This window comes from Galendromus occidentalis, unplaced genomic scaffold (assembly GCF_000255335.2).
Source record: "Galendromus occidentalis unplaced genomic scaffold, Mocc_1.1 scf7180000077446, whole genome shotgun sequence".
Lineage (NCBI taxonomy): Eukaryota > Metazoa > Arthropoda > Arachnida > Mesostigmata > Phytoseiidae > Galendromus > Galendromus occidentalis.
In genome coordinates, this window is record NW_003805434.1 from 690,643 (window position 1) to 710,947 (window position 20,305).

General features: G+C 52.1%; 1 protein-coding gene across 1 annotated transcript; it reads right to left on the bottom strand.

Moving 5' to 3' along the window:
* Positions 1-1,202: 1,202 nt before the first annotated feature.
* Positions 1,203-4,866, bottom strand: LOC100897449 (sodium-dependent proline transporter). Its single transcript, XM_029111502.1, has 9 exons — positions 4,668-4,866; positions 4,386-4,517; positions 4,088-4,250; positions 3,585-3,731; positions 3,109-3,480; positions 2,409-2,985; positions 2,083-2,250; positions 1,750-1,845; positions 1,203-1,629 (listed from the first exon to the last, which is right to left on the bottom strand). Exons 1-9 carry the CDS (start codon positions 4,837-4,839, stop codon positions 1,441-1,443), a joined length of 2,016 nt encoding a protein of 671 aa, XP_028967335.1. The 5' UTR covers positions 4,840-4,866; the 3' UTR covers positions 1,203-1,440.
* Between the last annotated feature and the right edge of the window lie 15,439 nt (positions 4,867-20,305).

Here is a 20,305-nt window from a genome sequence, read left to right on the forward strand (position 1 = left end):
AATTGCAGAAATTTCGCTTCTTCTTCGCTGAGCGGAGAGAATCAGGACTTTGAAAGCCGGTTGACCGTCGCTAGATGAGAAACATGAGATAAGGATGAGACTGTGTGGACTCAAGACACATATTTCTAATAATCGGTTTTGTTCCAAGGAGTCCCAGTTTGCTTCTCTAGGGAAATCAAGTAGAATGGTCTCTCAATCGGACAGGCACTCGCCCTCGCCTGTTCATTGAATACAATCGAATCAGCGGTAGGCTGCTGTGAACGTCGTGTGCTTTAAAGCTCTTTCCCGTTTGATCACTACCGGCGCCGTCAAAAACTAGGCTTCGGCCCACGTTGCGTGGGCGGACGCCACCTCGCGTAGAAGACTGTTTGATGACGACTCGAGGAGCTCGACTTTTCTTCGATCCTGCGAGTCATTCCACGAGGGACTCGGCGCGCTGATTCGGGATGCGCAGCTCGATGAAGCGTCCCGCTTTTCCTTCTTCGGTGGCGAGGAGTTGAAGTCTAGAGTTGCACTTGTTGGCGAATTTGGCCCTGTCGGGAGCTGAACAGAAGCTCTTACATATATATTTCTTTGCACTGACGGCATCGACGTAGGAAAACAGTATCCAGCTCAGGCCAGCCGACGGCACTGTGTCAATTACGCTGCCTTCAGGATTTTCGCTTGAGCCGTGCTCCGGTCGGCCCGAGCCGAGGCTTCCTTCCGTTTCGGGAGTTCACCCGATTTGCGGGAGTCCTGAGTCGAATCTCCGCTCGCCTGTGTATCCGTGCGTTCCATCGTCTATCTAAAGTGAGCAGCGGTTGATCGAATGTTGTTGGCACTGATGTTATGTTGCGGTAGAGAAACCGTGTTTATTGTTGTTCTTGTCCCGGTAGATTGGTCTTCCGCGGCGATTCGTTTTCTGCGCTTACGAGGACGAACAGGATCTTTTCGTCTCTCTCCGATGCGGATCCGGGAGGGAAGAAGCGGTCTCATAATCCCAGACATCCAAGACCCCTGAACCACAATTCTTCCGTCTTCGTCGTGTCTTCCTGCGTCACGGCGTGAATGCTTCTACTCGTTGAGACTCCTGATCCCCCGCAGACTCGGAGGGAAAGTGTATTGCAACCTTATGGCGCCTCAATGTTAGAGGACTTCGGGATTGTGTTTTTCTCCGACGCGACTGAGCGAACATCTGCGAACTCGACGAATTTTCTGCCAAAGCTTATCAATGTCGCTCACTAGCTCTTGCCAGATGCGTAAGCTGCTGCTGATCTTTTTTTTGCTGTTTCTGCTGCGGCTGCTTCGCTTCTCATTTGCAGGAAATGGAAGCGGAACAGGCACATGGGGAGCATGAATTCTTTGTCGCGGCTTTGTTCCGCCGAATGACGATGTTTCTTATCCCGCAGACGACATCCTATGGGGATATCCCGATACTGCGAGCCAGGGCAGCGGTATCTCTTAGAGCCCTGTCTGGCGACTGCGCGGGATATTCAATGAGATGCCGTGTTCGCTGCCGCTGTCGTTGTCTCCGTTATCGTCGGAAACGTTACTCTGCCCGTTCGCCTTTGCGCTGTTGTAATACACTGGGAAGTCTGGTTCGAGATCAAGATCGCCGTCAGGGTTGTAGTTGGGAAGAGCAAGTGGAACCTGGGGGTGAAATACGGAATTGAACGTCTGGCCGAGAGGACCGAGCACCTGAAGACGTCATAAAACAAAGGGAGTATCGTCAATTCTGGGATTCGTTGGGACGCCGTCGATTCGCCATACCTGAGAGTCAGTATGCTTGGGGCTGTGAGCCTCGATTCGGTGAATTTGGAGTTTAGGTCCCCAATCTGCTGTCGGCTGAGTCAATGTGCTCACCCTCTGCGGAAAATTCACGAATGAGTTCGCAAAACCGCAAATACATCATCTTGCTCGACGTATTCGGCCTCGGACGACTTCGAGAACTCATACAATATATGTATATGGTACTGAACGGGGTAGACCATAGAGAGGGCGGGGGGCAATGAAGGAATGGAAGTGGGATTGTAGTCTAGCAGACGAGTTATCGGGGGGACGCGTAGGGGAAATCGTGGGCGGAATCGCTGAGGGGGTACTCACCGTCCAGAAATCTCCGCGAGCTTCGCTCAGTTTGTAGATCATGACAGCCGGAATCGCCGATATCGAGAACAAGGACATGGACCAGCCCAGTGCCGTTGCCCAGGCTGGATAAACATAATCACCGTATTTGGTCGGTTCCAACTTGACCAACGAGAAGCCAAGGATGAGCTGCAAGAATCATATTTCAGTCATTTTCCCTGTGCAGAATTGCCGAGGAATCTCCGCCCTTCTCCCGTCAAGATCCATCCGTGGAGAGGGAAATCCCATTCCGAATCCACTGCGATTGCGGGTGTATATGATTCGTGTCTGGTCGTGTCTTTACTCACCAAAATCAAGGTCGGAACCACGAACTTCCACAGGATCTTCCAGTAGGTCTTCGGGTAGGGATATTCTTTCAGCATGACCTTAATGTCGTCCAGGAAACGGTCGGCTCCGTACACCCATCCGATAACGATGACTTCGGAGAGACCGATGGTCAACGCGGAGTAGCTGGCCACGTAGTTGTCCATGAGCTGAAGTACGTACATACCACCGTCCATGCATATGATGCTGCCCAAACAGCACATCGTGGCGCAGATGCACAGGAGCACAAGGGCTTTACGGTGACGTAATTTCTCGGGCCAGGTGTCGATTATGGTGGTGCACACCGTCTCCACAATGGTGAACTGTGTTCCCATGCCGAGGGTCATCAGCATCACGAAGAAGAGGATTGACCAGAACGGTGCCAGGGGAAGCTTCGCAACGGCTTCGGGATACACCACGAAGGCGAGTCCCGCTCCCTCGGTGGCAACCTCGGCGACCTTGACGTTCAGACTATTTGCCATGAATCCGACGATCGAAAAAATGACGAATCCGGCGAAAAATGAAGTTCCGCAGTTCCCGAAACAAATGAAGAAGGTATCCCTGGAAATGAGATGGACATTAAGGCTCCTGGAGATTTCAATTTCCCCGTTACACGCGAGTCGACACCGACGGAATGTTGTCCGCTAGGAAATTTTCAAAGAAGTTGTGACTCCTCAAACTCACTTAAGACAGTTGTTGTGGAACTTGTTGTAACTGGCCAGAGTGATCAGCCCTCCCCAGCACGGGGAAAGACTGAAGAATATCTGCATCGCAGCGTCGGCCCACACTCGCACTTCGGCCAAACGGTGCCATTGCGGTGTGAGATAGAACATAATGCCATCCATGGCACCGGGGAGAGTGAGACCTCGGATCAACAGGATGACCAGCACGAAGTACGGGAAAATCGCGGTGAAGTAGACGACTTTCCCCATCGTCTTCACTCCTCGCGAGAGACAGAAGAAAACGATGATCCAACATAGCAGTAGACAAATCACAAGTTCCCATCGGTAGTTCCCCAGGTCGTGGAGACCCTCGGTGATTTCCAACACGAAATTACTGGAATGACCGAGGAGAAATCCGGTTATGTCTCGCTTAATCGAGGAGAGGCACCAGTAATCCGCTTTCGGGCTTCCACGATTCTGTATCTTACGACGACTTACTGGAAATATTCGTCACTAGCCGACTTGGATCCGATTCGTAGAGCCTTGATTCGGAGGAACTCCGATTCCTCGGTGCTGTTCTCGTAATGACAAGTGTAGTTCGAGTCCATCACGCCCTTATGAGCCGTGCAGTTTGTCATGTCGAACCTGAAGATGGAAAAACGAGGGCTCATCGTGGCTGTCAATTTCCAGAGCCCGAGCTGAGAGTTTCTCTCGCGCCGAGAATAGTCGTCGTGAAGACATCACCTAAGTATGCGTGTTTGTGAAGCAACAGAGATCTCTTTCGACCATCTAGGCTCGTCTGATCAACAAGCTTCAACACTACGAGAAACGCAAAATCGGCATTTTCCCCTCTGCGTTGATGGCCTCGGGCCAGAATCATTTACTATTCGTGAAAGCTCAACCTTGAGAGGACTAGGAAAACCCATGCCTAGGCAGTTGGAAACAATCGCCGGTGTGATGGAATGACTTGAGGCAGGTGCGAGCTTCGTACCCGTACTCACTTTTTGCACATCTCGGTGTTCCAAGGGTTATCGCAGCTTTTCCATGGGAGATCGCTGAAGATTGCCTTCACTGAGCTCAATAGATAATACATGGCCCACGCAAGAATCATGTTGTAGTAGACGCCCACGAGCGCTGACATCAGAAACATCGCGTACCCGATTCCTGTGGAGTTCATACGGAGATGAGGATCGATATTTCGCACATCGGAGAGAATCGAGAACAATGAGCCCCGCGTCTCCGAAGGCGAGCCGTGCGAGAATCTCATTGTAAGCCGTCAGCGCCGATCTGTGCACAAACCTTGGAAAAGCGGTGAGATTTTCCATATCGTGATAGGTCCTTCGCTGGAATACTGGCCGAAGGATAGCTCGAGGAAGAAGAGAGGAATACCCACGAAGAAGAGCATCAGAAAGTAGGGTATCAGGAACGCACCTGCGACACGAGAGGTTCGTGACGGGAAAAAAATTAGTCGGTGTTGTCGGAAAACGCTTCCGAGACCGTGATCCCCCCATGGGTCTTCCGGCATTGGATAAGACAGAGTCTGAATCCTAAGGCACAGCGAAATGGAGACTGGGAACTCACCTCCTCCATTCCGGTAGCAGAGATAGGGAAATCGCCATATGTTGCCGAGACCGACGGCGTAACTGAGACATGACAACAAAAACTCAAACTGTGACGACCAGTTACCTCGTTCTTTATTCTCGTCGATCTCTTTCGATGGTGTGACGACAACCTGAGGGATGTCCTGGGACATCAATGCCGCGCTACTGGCATTATTTGTTTGCTGGAAAGACAAGAGGAGGCCATTAGTTTCGAGCTGATCGATCGTTCTAGCGGCAATTCACGGGGCTCGTATCTGTCTGCATAGCAGAGAGCGTTTGTCCTATCCGAGCAACAATCGCATCCCCGACCAGGGAGCTCCTGCAGCACTGATTGATAGAAATTCCAGAGAAAGTGCCCGGAATTCGGTCGAATCGATTCCCATTAAACCAGCGGGTCCATATTGAAGCGTCTAGCTTCTTCACCTAAAATCCGCTCATCACGTCACTCTCATGCCGGTCCTGATCATAGCCATAACATACTCCGATGAATGATGTTACGAACTTGTTCGACTCGTTTACGGTGAGCACACCAGCTGACCCGTCGTAAACGAGAAGCATACCGCAGGTCGGCGACCACGAAATATGTACATAGAATCAGAGCGATTAGTGAAACACCATGAAAGGCCGCCGTTGTACAATTCACAGATCCGGCATTCCTACAAGGTACGTATTGAAGACGTAGTCCAACACCCGATTTCCAGCATTGCGCCGGGAAGTGATTTTCGAGGAGTCATCCCGCGGGGTAGAACACCTGGTCGTTGTCGAGAGGTGACCGAGGAAAGTTCGGAAGGCATGAACTCGGTCGGCGGTGGTACAATGCACCAGCGGGAGTCCTGTACTGTATCTCCGCGGGGAACTCGGAAGTATGGACACATTTCCCAGATCCGGTCCACCATCGAAAACTTCCGGGCGACATAAAAACCAACCTTTAGAAGCTGCTTCACAAGCTCCTGTATTGCCATCGCCTTCGATTGATAAGACAATATTATTCGATGGCATCTTCGAAACAGGCATTATATAGCCATGAAATAAGGGCGAGGATGCCGTGTTGCGCCGCATGTTCAAGAGAGGCGATCCATATCGACGATTCGTGACGAAGCATTACAGCCGGCACATGTCACGGGAGTCGCTCCGAATCGTGACGGTTTTTTTCCAACAACGATCTTCCTCCGTCGGTCTCGTCGCGACGTGCGCGCAATGCTCCACGCATTGCGATCTCTACGAGAGGAAGGAAGTACGGAACGAGCATTGGATCGAAGCCTCTCAATCAGCGGTAGTTTAGCTTACGCTAAGACGCGGACAATCCCCGTGACCGGAATGACGTTACCGCAAGAAGAAGAAAGACGCATGACGCAACGCTCAGTGTGTTTATGTACGCTCGAGATGAATGTGTCATAGTTCGATTGGTTGCACTCTCACTCAGTCAGCCCAAAACTGAAGGTGCTAAGAGCAGAGCCAAGCTATTTCTAGAATTTTCGAGAGACTGGCGTCGCACTCAAGCGGCCGCTATCGATTGACGGATACTATTTTTGAATGTCTCTCGGTCCACTCGCAGAGACTCAAATCAGACGCGACGACCAGTTTGGTGTTCCGCTGAGCGAATGCGGTCGCTATAGCGAGTTCATCGTTCGGGAGCTGGAGCTTCCGTCTCCGGAGAAACCATTAACAACTTGTCCCGAGCAACTGGGTAGAAGCGCAGCGAGGGCGTTTCTGAGAAAATGTCGAGTTCATTCCTTCGAGAGGTCCGAAAAGGTTGCCCCGTTCGAACGTAACTCATCCATATGCGAGCCGCGATGGGTCGACGGTCATTTTCCGGGAAATTGCACTCATGAGCCCTCTCACTGTCTGTTTCGACATTTAAGGGTTTCTCGAGCGCGAAACATGGTCGAGTCTCTAGGTCGCATCCCCGTAGTTCTGGCATCGACTGATGGAGCAATTGAGGCCAACGTATTCTGTGCCGTAGGCTCTCTGCACGTACCGACATACGCGAGGACGCCGACTGTCGATGTGTTCCCATTTGCGTGAAAGGAGGATTCTCAGTCCCGGCAAGCACGTACATACATATAATACAATGGCAAACAAGAGGGGCAGTGAGGAGATTTTGCAAATCGCGTGCATGCGTGTACCTGGTGCACGCTATTCATGCAGCTCGTGGTGTAATGCAGAGTCAAAGAGGGGGCGTGTCGCTCGTGAATGATTAAGGGTCAGTCCGTTCTGCGGTGATGGAAGCTACTTGGAAAGAGGGGGGGAGGGCTTTGAATCCAATTGAACAGCCATACCGAGTTTTTGCGTGACGAAGAAAATTCTATACTTTCGTATCCCTCGTCTGCGATGATGATCGTCGAGGCATATCACGAAATCAGAACATTATTCTCGTCTAGCTTTCCGTTCAATCATGGCTCCATTATAATAGTTTCTTCCTCGGGGAGGCAAAGAGAGAAATCGCGAGAAGTCTCTCGAACTCCATGTGCGATTACGTCGTACTGCGATATTTCGTTCCTCGATTGAGATCGGTTCGATAATGCCAGTGATTTGAGAAGTTCGACGGAAAAATCACTTCGTCCATCAGAGGGCTACAGGAAGAAAACTTAATTGGGAACCAGCGAAAAAATCAGGAAAACTATCAGTGTCTTCACCGATTCTGAGCAGAGCAGGAGCAGAGATGACGCTTCGCGCTACAAGAAGTCGACTCGGAATTAGACCTCCACACTCCCATCACCAGCTCGGGACATTCGTCGATCCTGTCGGAATTCAAGAGCGATCTTCTATTTATAGGAGCTCTCGTCGCCGTTCGAGCAGGTAGAGATCTGTTTTTCCATTCGGGAACTTCATCGTTCTCGCTTTGTCGAGCCAGAATATCACAAAGTGATTCGAGTTGATGGCGAATACGAGTCGACCCTGAACCATGGCTAGAGTTCATGAGGCTCTTGTGTTGAATTTTTTCCACGCATCGCGTAGTCAACCTTGGCAACTTTATGACTAACCAGCTGAGAGGCTACATGTAGTGGCATCGCAGGACAACATCAACTCTGTCCACGGGCATCACGGTAGCGGCTATGAAAGCGAATGAACTGGGCATACGGGAGAAACTCGAGATGAGGAAGATGGCAGTTGCCGAGATAAATAGACAGAGAGCTCGAAATAGTGGTCTCGGTCTCCACGTCAGCGACACAGTGGCGACCGACTGTTTCTGAACCCAAGGAATGTCCACAGCGCCCGACCGACTGACTGACTGACTGACCGACCGACAGAACACTCCTCTTCACAAGTCCGAACTCTTCGGACTCAGATATTCAGCATACGACGAAAACATACTCTGTCACGCTCTTGCTTGCTTTGGCGAGGGGTCGAAGTCTCAGTCAGTCAATCAGTCATTCAGGTATTTTTTCTAGAATCCTCTCTCTCGAGGAGACATGAAAGGTTTGTGAATGAGCCAGACTGTTTGATGAATAATATCATGGACCCTTAATGAGTAAAGTCTCGTCCCAACAGTTACGATGCTCCTTCTAAGGAACGCTGGTCTCTCCCCTCAGATCTTGTAAGTGCGCGGCTTGGGTTCCGCCGTGGATCGTCGGAAGATGGGGACCGAGAGGAAATTCGAGTCAGGGACCCGGACTTTGCTTCGCATAGTGACCCTGGAAATGAGATCGTATCACTCACTGATACAGCGCTCTGATTGAATTCGCAGCTCGAAATGGGTTTGTAGAGCGAATCGAGATCTCATTCAGCGGGTGAGTGCTGCGCGGACTAAGCGAGAGCCAGGTCTCATCTCACTTGGGATTCTGGCTCGGAATTCCCGTCCACCAAACAGTCTCTATCTGAATCGAGCCGGAGCGAAAAATCCATGAAAGACAGAAATGAAGAGGCTGCAGCGAGAGAGTCGCTGGAGCTCGAGAGAGACCGACTTGCCTTGCGAATCGTGGGGCATGCCGGCGAGTCTGGGAAGATGCAGCTCGGCGAGCCATTCCTTTTGCAGGCTCAAACCATATTAATATGATTCAGCAAAGAGCATAGCCCCGAGTATCTCGAGGAAATTCTCACACTCGCTCGACAATTGAAAATTGCGCTTCTTTCTCCGAAAGCAAAATGGCCCCCACAAGGTATTTGTTCTGAAGAGGAGCGAGGGGCGACGAAGAATTTTAAGCTCTTCGCGCTGGGTGCCTGATACAATATCACTCAAATACTCGAATCGACGTTCCGAGTCGATTGACTCCATGGGTTAGGCAATGAGAAACGTCGCTCTCTCGAGTCTCAAGCCGTTCTGGCCGTCAACATCGCCCGGAAATCGCCCTCGAATGGCTGATTAAGAACACTTTCGCCGTTTGAATCATCTCTCGAAGACTGGACTTCATGCCTAGAGTGGCAAAACTTTCTTCGTCGTGATCAATATCCCTAGCAGCGCGGATGTCACGTCGAGCTTCTCTGAGCTACCTGTCATCGAATTCACAGAGTCCGCCTTATACCCAGAGTGGTCACCCTTCCCGCTCTCGGGCGAAAAGACGTCGAAGACCGTGAACAGAGATAGGCGGGGACGCATTTTCTCGATTAATCGGATGTTCATCATTTCGACTCTCTCCATTATCTCCCTCGACCGATTCCGAGCTACGCTCGGTCAATTACGAGCCCCACGGTAGAACTTTCACGCAGAGAACTCGGCCAGAAGTCCCTCGCAACAGCTCGGCATCAGAATTAATTATCGACCTCCTTCCAAGTTATCGCAGACAGCAAATTGAGATCATAGATGTGTATAATGCCTCAGAATAGACGAAACGCTCCGATGTTCCGAGACACAGCCGAAAGGGAATCCACAATAACGAGTGACAAGAACGTTATTCCGATTCTAGGTTGCTTTGTAATTCCATCCAGGCGGCGAATCGTCTTTCGAAAACACTCGAGGAGATCAAAGAATCGATTTTTTCCCGCCGCCATCTCGTTCGTGTCTTCTAAATGACACGGGGGGATTCATCGGGAGCAGACCGCGATCTGCCTGCGACAAGTTCCTCCGGATTCGGCAATCCCCAATAATAATCATCAATTCCAAAATGTCATATATCTACTCAGATCTAGGGCCAAAGCGGCTCTCTCATCCAAGCCGAATAATTGCTCTTCCATATTGTGGCGTCTAAATCAGTGTTCGAGATATAAATAGAGGAATAATAATCCTGATCTCCTAGACCGAGGACGAAAGCCTGAGGATGGGTTATGAACTTGAATTCTCGGGTCGGCCGGATGATTATTGATTTCGAAACCTTACATGTTCATTCAAAGCTGGAATACTATGTCGGCTCTCTGGTCCACGCCAGATTGCTCGTCAATACTGTGAGACCTGAATCAAAGATAAGGGTAGCAGTGATCCCAATGTTTCAGAATAATAACAAGAGTCTGGTGATGGGTTGAGAACTTGAGCTCTCGGGACGGCTGAACATCGGATCACACGACCTAGAGTAAAGACTCGGGAGAGAGGAGCGACTCATGAAAGAATTCAAATTCTGAAGACTTCTTCACCTAAGGCTTCGCTTCCTGACCTCGGAGAGGTTTCGATTTCTCCCGAGGGACGCAGAGGAGCTGAAATGAGGGGATCATTGCGCGATACATTCCTACCAGGGAATAGTTATGTTCGGAACTCCCTCCGTCTCTCGCTCCGTAGACGAGAGACCTTTCGTCTCTATTGACTTGTCGAGCTCCTTCCACGAATTTTTCTAGGAGAGCGGACGCGGCGTCTCTTAGAAACAACGACCCGCGCGAGGCAGTCGCGAATATTCCACTGATTACGTCTCGTCTGAATACCTATCGATGTCCTGACGCAGATTCCGTCCAAGGGATTACATCATCCGGAATGAAGAGGTTTCCGTCTCCGACGGGAAATAATGCATCGAAACATCATCTTACGAAACGGTGTGACGGGAGGCGTCGAGACTGGACAAAGATGCCGGGGATGGCTTTCATACGTGGATGTGATCGTTCTCCCGGCGGGCGGCCTCCCAGATCGTCCAAGGAGATTTCCTTTCTGATCCATAGGAGTCCATAAGCTCGAGGACTCCGATTCTACACCGGGGTCAAAATCAATGAGACGTTAGACCTGCGCCAAGAGCAGGCTCGCAGTTTCCGCGGAGCTAATCATCGAATTTCCAGACACGACAAGCGACCGATCACGTCGAATCTGAGTGCAAGACACGTCCTCGCTGGTCGGTCCGCTGCTACTCAGGTCCTGTTCCGGCGTGTTCATTCACCGAAAATCTCCGGTCGCGTCCTCCGGCGGATCTCTCGTCGGATCGGCGGCAAGAACACGATCGCGTGGTTAGATGTTGCCCGGCAAAGTCGAGCACATGCGGTGGGTGCCCACGTAGAGGCATCAAATGTGTCGTTCATAGGTCCCCGCTAATACGGTGTAATACCCGCGGCCATCCATCGTTAGCAGCGTCGACGGAGACTTCTCTCTCCTCGTTCCCCTGGGTTTCCCGCAGCCGCTACAGGGACGTGAGATCGGATACGGAGGAAGAAGTCTCCACCCGGACCGGATTTGCATTTGAATCTTCCCTTTCAAATATTCCGGAAAGGTCACTGTACTAGAAGGTGTAATATATCAGTATTCGACAGCATTCCTACATTTTCATGTCTCTGCTATAAGGAAGTACCGCATGAACATCAAACGCTCGCTCTTGCGGTCTCGGTGTACGGTAATTCAATGTGCTTCGCAGGTGGCTCCGAGGAGAATTGGATTGTCGCTGTGGTTCCTGTACACCGAGACCGGGAGGGCATCGGCGACACCAACGACGTATGTGACTTTGTCTCTTTCTCGAGCCTTGTCAGAAAGAGAGACAGGGCGAGAGACGGAGCCCCTCTCTGCGCGGTCTCCAAACAGGCCCTCCTGTCTGCGGGTCAATGTCATTCTTCGGTTACAATGCTCGTTGAGCTTTATTGCGTTGTAACCTTGAACTTGCTTCCTCTCGTCGTCACCCCTTTGCTGCCGATACGAAGCTTCCATGATCTTCTTCCCCGCGCGGCAGGTGGTCATTGAGAGCGCGGCCGCATCGTACAGGAACGACGAGGAGCCTGAACCTTGACAACCGCCGACACACAGACCAAGCCGACAAGGGGCAACCGAAGCAACGCTTGGACGACCTCCAATACCTGGCATGCTCCATTGATAATTATGGGTCCAAGCTTGTCGCCGGCGACGTAGAGATGCGTACGTCAGGAACGACCGAGAGATTGTGGGTCTACGGAGTGATACTCAACGACGAGAAGTTTATCACTGCTCTCCGTCCGGCCTTGCGGCTTTCCTGTCATCCGTAAACCCATCTGATAAAGCGTATTCTGCAACCGAATGCATTTCTTTCTGATTTTGGTCTCTGGTCATGAATCATGAATTCAGTTCACTCGTGGTCGATGTGGGTCAATCAAGATCTGGCGTGGACTTCCGGAGTCGAGCAGGAGCTTGGCAGGACGATTGCAAAGGCAGAAGAAGAAGGCAAAGGTGATGAGCATGAACGATTGGGAAGATGATGAGCATGAACGATTGGGAAGATGATGAGCATGAACGATTGGGATAGGCACTCGGCTTCTAGCAGGAGAATTCTCCCCGGGAAAGTCTACTCCGTTAGAAACTCGTCCCCAGAGGAATATCTGCACGCCGGACCTTACAGAGAGTTGATCAAAAAGGGCTCGTGGAGCGAAACCCCTTGTTTGTACTTCCACTTGACATCAGCGGATTAGAGCGTTTCAAAAATGAACGAGGTCTTAGCTTGGAGTGAGTTTCCGCTTTGAGCTCTCGGTGATCGGGCACCGACTGCTCCATGGAGGGATCCTGTAATCGGAGCTCCGTAATTCACCCGTTCCGAGCGCTGGTGATCACCGTCGATGGTTAGCGTATAGATTTTCTCAAGCCGTACCCTTCATCTCGTGAATCGCGCGTCGACCGACAGTCGCCACGACCGGCGAGCATTCCCGCTTACCAGAACCCGAAGCGACCGAGACCAATGACTACGCTCTTTGTAATATAGCCAGGGGCTGAGTGACCGAGCGGGCTGACAGGCGGGCAGGCAGCCGAGCCATTTTTGAAACAGCAACCTTTGCTCAGGAGGTTTCAGGTTTCTGGCTCCCGGCTGTCTTCGTGGCCGAGTGGAAGTGGCTTCGTCGGCGAAAAGCTAAACAGCCGAAAATAATGTCCATGAGAATTATCAGAGACGCTCCCAGTTGTCCGGACCTAGAAGCAACAGCCGATCCTCTACGACAGGCGCGATTGACCGACTGACTGCCTGACACCGTACATTCGCCTTGTCATGTCTCGATACGCTATGAATGAACGAAGCCGTCCGGCACTCTTCGCGGGACATACAGGTTCGAGCCAGGGTTGAGGAAGAGCTCGGTGCACCCTTCCAAAGCGCCAGTTACCCTCACCGAAACCTTAGAGAATCGATCGTCGTCGCCGTCGTTGTCTAAGGTGGTTGTTGTGCCGGTGGCGGCGGCGGCAGCGGCACCAGCAGCTGCGGCAGCTGACTCCGGAGGAGACTCCGAGGGACGAGAGGGCCCAGACTCGCCGACTCAGAGCTCAGGCAGCGCTCTGGGAGAGGGAACTCGATGTCTGGCAGCGCACTCACCGGAAGACCCATACTACTCTTACAACAGGGACAGCAGTGGAAACTTTCCACGACCGGCTCAGAAGAGCGTTCTGCTCGGGCTGGGCAAGGGCCGGGCGAGACCCGCAGAGGGTAGACGGGACGGGGGAACGGCGGGGGCGGATTCTCGTGGGGAGGGGCGAGTGACGGGGAAAGGGGTGCGGGGCCGCGGGCTCAGCGACGCGGGGCTGGGAAGAGCAGGCAGTCGGTCAGGCCGGCAGGCAGGCAGGCAGGCAGACAAGCAGGCCTGCTAGCGAGCAAGCGAGCGAGCGAGCGAGCAGGCAGACGGACGGGAAGTGAAGCGAGCTCGCTGGCTGGCAGCGTCGTCGGCCACGTTGCACTGCGGCGGCGTGTCACGTTGTTGTCCAGTCGGAAGTTTGTACGCCGACGGAAATCTGTTCGGTACTCTGACAATCAGCTGCCGATGTTTCACGCGGCGTGATCGTTATCGAGATCTCTCTCGGAACCTTGAGCTAATTTTTCAGGGGCCTCCCGATTTCCTCGTAGTGGCCCACTGTTGTAGATCATCGGTCGACTCTTTTACATTGACCCAGTTGCTTCTGTCTTCATCCCGTTATTCAGCGAAGTCTCAAGGGCCTGTCAACCACCGACGGATTACCCCGATATCTAGCTCAAGAATCTCTGGGTCGGATCGGAGGACAAGATCGATTGGGGAAGCGGTCGGTGAAAGTAAACACTATCAATTAGTAGCTGCTCGCCGATATCGTAAATGTCATCCCACCCTATTCCAGTCGGAAACGCCGGCTCGCCGCGCATGACACGCTAGGTCCCACTATTTTGGGCTGCGCTGATTTTCGGCTGAGGCGGCAGCAGTCTCCCGACCCTCGCATTGGGCATACCGAACGGGCAGACTTGAAAGAGCTGAGTTCATCGGGCGCTGGTTTCGTTTTAGGTTTTCACTCGTGCAGCTCCGGGGATCGTGGGCGAAGCCCGTGGCCAAAACCATGTGCTCTCCCGGACCACAACGAAAACATATGCCTTGCCAAACATATGCCTTACGTAAGCCTCCGTTCAAGAAGCATGACGCAATTCAGCCGCGGAAGCTCTGGCCGTGGCTACATGGCCAAGACGACCGGAATTGATCCCTCCTTGAGAGACGGATCGGGAGACGGATTGGACCAGAATCTTTCCTCGCACATCGCTCAGAGGAAAGAAACCATTTTGTCAAAAATGAGTGAAAAATCGAGGAAGATAAGAAGGCGGACGGGCGAATCGGGCGGAAAGAAAGGTGCTCCACTCGGTGCGACGGAGTCGACGACTGATTACACGGAAAAAGGACACTTTGTCTCTCTTTTCACGGTCGGTAAACGGCGACGATTTTTTTTGTGTGGCGATTCGTTATCTGATACATGTCGACTGATGAGATGAAAGATTGAAATACAGAAGAGAGAGATCCCACACTGAGCGAAACTGGGAGCACTACAGAGGAACGAAAACATTGCCGAGCATCGAGAAGTGGAACACGAGACCTTTGGCGGACCGGTTTTGCCGACAGTTTTCTTTGCACTCTTTTTCTAAGCCCGTTCCCTCTCCAGAACTTGGACGGACAATATAACTCGAGACGGCGCGGCGTCGACGCATGACCAGCGCGGACTATCGATGCATTATTCCGAGCATTTTCCCGGCCCGGTTTCGGCCACGTGAAGCGAATCAGATGAATAGTTATCTACGCTACCATAATCGATACTATGCAGCTATATCGGAACTGCGCACTTCGCCCTCTGACATTTAAGCAGCAGCCGGGCAGAAACTCAATGAAAATTTTCTGCAACGAGCGGGAGGAACGGAAGAGACTGTTCGACCCCGAATTATCCCCCCGCGAATCGGAAGCGGTTTCCGCAAAAGATCCGGAAATCACGAGCCAAGCCCTCGAGATCCCGGGGGTATTTTTAGAACTAGAGCGATCGACGTGAGGTTCTGTCTGGTCGATTTACGTCGATATTATTCCTCCCGACGGTGGAGATTGTTTTCTCCCGGTTCTCCGCTCAAATGACTATTGCGCTCTCCAAGCAATGCCTGCGATCGACAGCTCTGGCTCGCAGGAAACCGCCTAAGGGGGCGGTATTGCGGGGCTCCTGAGCGTTTTGGAGAGCAGAACGGAAACGTCAATTTCTGGTGACTCGTGGTTCGCGTCAGAATTGCCCCAGGACCTTTGAGTCAGACCCACGGTTCGATGTTCTCGACAGCCCACCAGGGTATCGCGGATGGATAAGACTAGAGTCTACAATCGTCTATTGAGCATTCATAGAATAGCGAACAGCGCCACGTGCGACTCATGCTGGGGATAAGCCCGGATACTCGGGGCGGCCCCTCCCGGAATATCTGGTCAGTGGAGTGGACATGAACTAACCTTTTGATAGCGCATGGTTCCCGAAGTTTTAAAGTTGTTCTCAGTTGTCCATAAAGAAACACACGCACGCAATCACGGAATCGGCGATCGGAAGAAACGGAGTTTCAAACCACGGCTCGGATTTAACAGGCGGCGATTACTCGGTCAGGCCACAGACTAGTAGAAAATATGGTTCGCGCGCGGGCGGGCGCTCCTCTTCAGTGAGTTTGGGCCCTCGCGGGATATTCGACGAAGCGCGAAACGGAGAGAAAGCCTGTTCCGTTCCCGGGACGAAAAACCCGTCCTCGAAAGAGACGAGGAATTGAAGTCACTGCGGGGAACAACGTGACAAGACGGCGCCGGGCTTCGATACTGTCAGTTGATATTGACACCGTCGGCTTCGAACGTGAACTTCGAACGTCTTCGACAACGAAAACGACGTCGACGTCAACGCCAAGCAGTATCAATTCAGTACGTGCGCGCACAAGACGGCACAGTCGGCGATTGTGTTTTATTTCTCGGTGGCTTCTACCGCCGACGAGGAGAGGACACGGGTGAGGGACCCAAGGCGCTTTGGCGAACCAGGAGTGCGGAACACAACGACTAAACGTGACGGAAAACGAACAAAACGCGTGAAGAGAGAAGCTACGACACTTTTCACGATGACGGCTTTCGGAAAACGTGTGCGGCGAGCTACTCGAGAAAGATGAAACACATCGTTTTCGCAGGGTCTGTCGTTAGCGGTAAAGCACACTCCGAGGTCCACGCTGCTCAGAGACTTGGTCCCTTTCCCCACACGAGGGCCCACATCCTCCCCACGCGCGACTTTGAGCTAGGGTGGATCGACTCCGGCTCGAATAACTCGCGCGGCACGTCGTCCATTTATTTCTAGAGGTCTAATCGGAGCCTTCCCTCCGAAATTTCGCCTTAAGAATACCGAAAGTCGGATACATCCACCCAGCCGGAAAAACCTGCGAAAAATCTCCGAAAACGCATCCTCGGGAGGTCGGACCGAGCTCGAAGTCTCTGCGAGCAATATTCCGCGCCACCCTGTCTCGATGAACGGGCGGTCCATGGAAAATTTCGGAGCTCGTCGACTCGCAGGAAAGGGCGTGTCGAGAGGGCTTTGTTTCCACATCAGCCCGTCTGGGGACCTGACCCTCAGTGCTCAACACGTGTGTCCTGCCATGTGACTCCAAATCTTTGGGAACGTAATCCGATATCGAAAGACATTAAACCAACAAAACCGTGGTGATCCGATCCTTGTCCCTCTCTCCATGAGCGATTCTATACTTCGACGTTAACAGCAGAACTCGATCAGATTTCATCAACAGAGTTCCGACGCGACGCTCGAGACCAACGTCTGCTTATAGTCGATGTCGCCCAGATCTGGTTTGGAGGGATCTCGTCCTCCCGGGAGGCATGGTCAGCACGGAGGAATTTGTTCTCTGCGGACTTCCTTCCGGGACGCCCAGGTCCCGTCACGCTTTGATTGGGGTCACGGATGCGACTTAGGCTCCGAAGATCCGATGTCCGAAGTCCGGAGCCTGTTCGGAGTCCGAACTGATGGGGGAGGGTCAGCGACCGTCGCAGAAATTGCGAATGCTCCGAATCTCTCCTTCCCAACAATAATCAGGAGAACTTCACTCTGACAGGGTAGGCATTGCTCACTCAGAGCCCACCCGATCATCTCTGTCGAATCGTCATGAGACCAAGATGGAGTCGAACGGTATTTGTTACCATGAAAGATCAATACAGCGAAATCTCGTCGTGGGACCAAAATACTATATCCGTTAGAATGGAATTTCGCTGTAACGAATGTTTGCCATCAGGGAAATCTCATTACAACGAACACCGTCACAGCGAATGTCCAGTGAGACGAGCGCTCTTCCCCCGTCCACTTGGCTGGCCTGCCACAGAGCTAATGATGGAAAATGCTCGTGACAGCGGAATTTCATCACAACGAATATATTTCTTCCGGCCGCGCGAGTTTCGTTGTGAGGAGTTTCCGCTGTACCTATATAGCAAGCTAGCCACGTGGAGGGGAAGCGAATGTTCGCTCTACCGAAAATCCGCAGTAACGGTGTTCGTTGTAACGAGATTTAATGAGAATTCGTCCCAGCCGCTAGTTGCGATTTGTGTAGCCAATAGGCTCGAACGGACATGAGGAGCTCAGAGTCCAGAAAGTCAAGCTGTCCGAGTCTCCGACTGCCAGCTCTTCGCTCATGAGGCAGAGACATACCAACCTGCGTGGATGCAAGGGACTTCCGAATACATACTCGGAGCTCACGACTCTCCTAGCAGACACCGATTTATTCCGGTTCGGGATTGCCCGATGCCAGAGATCGCTATATGATCCCGAACTTGAATTCATTTCTCTCGGGTGAGGTTGTAATGCCCGTATCTGACGAAAAAGAGCGATTAGGCATCACTACGGAGCAAGGTCCGAGCCACCCTCAAACGCGATCATCGACGGACGGACGGACGGACGGACGAGGCTCCGAGCTCTGCCGCTGATTCAGCCCAGAGAGGAAAAATCTCTTCCCAGCCAGATTCGAGCCAGGGTCAGGAACGTACTTCTTCTTTGTGATTCAGGGGTGACCGAACTGCGTGATGAATCGGACGTCTCGATGGGCACAGAATCTCCGGCCGTAATCTACGGCGCCAACGCGCAGCGAACAACGGGTAGGATGCTCCTGTCTCATGGAGAATCTCTCCCGATTCTCGAGTCGCATTATCCCCGAGATGACCGTCGGGGTCTTCGTTCACACGTCTGAGGATCGAGCCGGAAACGATTAGTTGGACAGGAATCGGAAGGGAAACGACGAGCTCTGGAAATCGGCGATCCGAGCGACCTCAGGTCCAACTCGTCAGGAGTATGCTCCTTCGCTTCCAGAAGGGAAGGGAATCGACTTTTTTTGCGAGTCATCCGGATCGAGCGACCACAAGTTCGGCGATTGATACCACGAGACAGACATTGATTGCGATGCACCGATTAGGCATCGTCTCTGAAGCGTGCTCCTCAAATACGCAGTGACGCTCGAGACAAAATCGTGTCGCGGCGAACCGCAACCGTGACACTCGGCAGCAACCTCAACCGAAACAATGGGATCTGTGGTCCGTGGATTCGATCCGGAGGACCACGGCGGAGAGACTCCAAGATAGCGCTGAATTCAGCATTCCTCTCCGGCGAAACGAGAACTCTGTCCGGAGAAGGGAAAGCCCAAGCTCGGCGTCACGATCTTGAGAAGCGATTATCAAGCATCAAATTCAGCAGATCGCCTGTTGTCGACGACGCACGGTTTGTCGAATGTTCGTAATGTGTCTCCATAATAGGAGGAAAAACGTAGAAACTCCATGAAGATCGAGAGATTGCCAATCTTTCCGGAAGAGCACAACAACTAATGCTGACTGGTGCATCATTGTTTCCAGCGAGCTGCTTCCGATTGCTGCGACGGCACATACCGCCGGCGGAAAGGACGGCCGCACCGACCGACCTCAAACAGGTTGGGTTCATGGTGTTTCTTTCATTTCGCTGCCGGCTGTAGGAGCGCCATCCGTCTCACTGAGATTCCGCATGGTGACAACTGTGGCGACAGAGCGTGATTGAGATCCAGAGACAGTTTTGTTTACATACATGTCTCGGACTTCCCCGCAGTGACGGAATGCGCGTCTCAAAGATCAAAAACTCCCGTGGAGCGGACACGCTGGAACTTCTCACCGACGCCACGGTTACGAGTCGAGAGGGGAACAGACGCTCGAAATGAGTGAGTTTCCATGGAAAATGGTTTTTGCGCCCTCGATATGCGTAACGACGCATGCAACAATCTAGTATGATTTTCCATGGGTCATCCTGATATTTCGACGCGCCTCTTCGGGTGGAGCGCTACGTCTCCATGAATAGATGCCGATTCGAGCCGATCTCGTAGATATCCACTGTGGGATCTATATAGATGGGAAATTAGAATTGGCGTGTGAATTTATTGGACCCTCTATAAGGCATAGTTGTTCGAAACATTTGCTCATCCAGTCTCTTGCATCCAGTGTGCTGGTGGGCAGGAGTTCGCCGTCTGCTTGTCTATCGTGAGGAACGAGACAGAGTCCCAAGTCTCGCCGCTGTTTTCGCTCCATGTCCGGATCGACCAGGCAAGGTGATCTCGAGTTTCCTGCGTTCGGTCGAACAAGGAACGACCCGACGCGAGGGAAAAAACTTCGATTTCCCTTGCCTCATCAGCCTTCTAGAGAAATTTAATGGGATGTAGCCTCTCTTGGATTCTCCGCCACAGCTATGCGGTTGAAGAAATTCAAAGCTTCTGTCGAATAGATACGACTGCCCGGGAAGCCTTCCAGACAGCATCGATCGTCCGTGGATTCGCTGGGAAGCTTATCGTTTATCTTGCTTGGTTTGAAGGATGAACCTAGGGAATTAGCCTTTGGAAGCGATTAGAGAATGAATCATGTGGTCGTTCCGAATCACCGGTCATTCGCCACTCCAGGGCTTTAAGCTCTCTCGGCACGTCTGATGAGGATCGAGGATGCTTGGGAAATGATGGCGAACCGCGAAACGGGTATGGAATTTTGCACGGAACCTCATTTCGCTGCTCCCGCATCCTTTTATTTCGCTTCTTCCACATCTTTCCATTCGGTGTC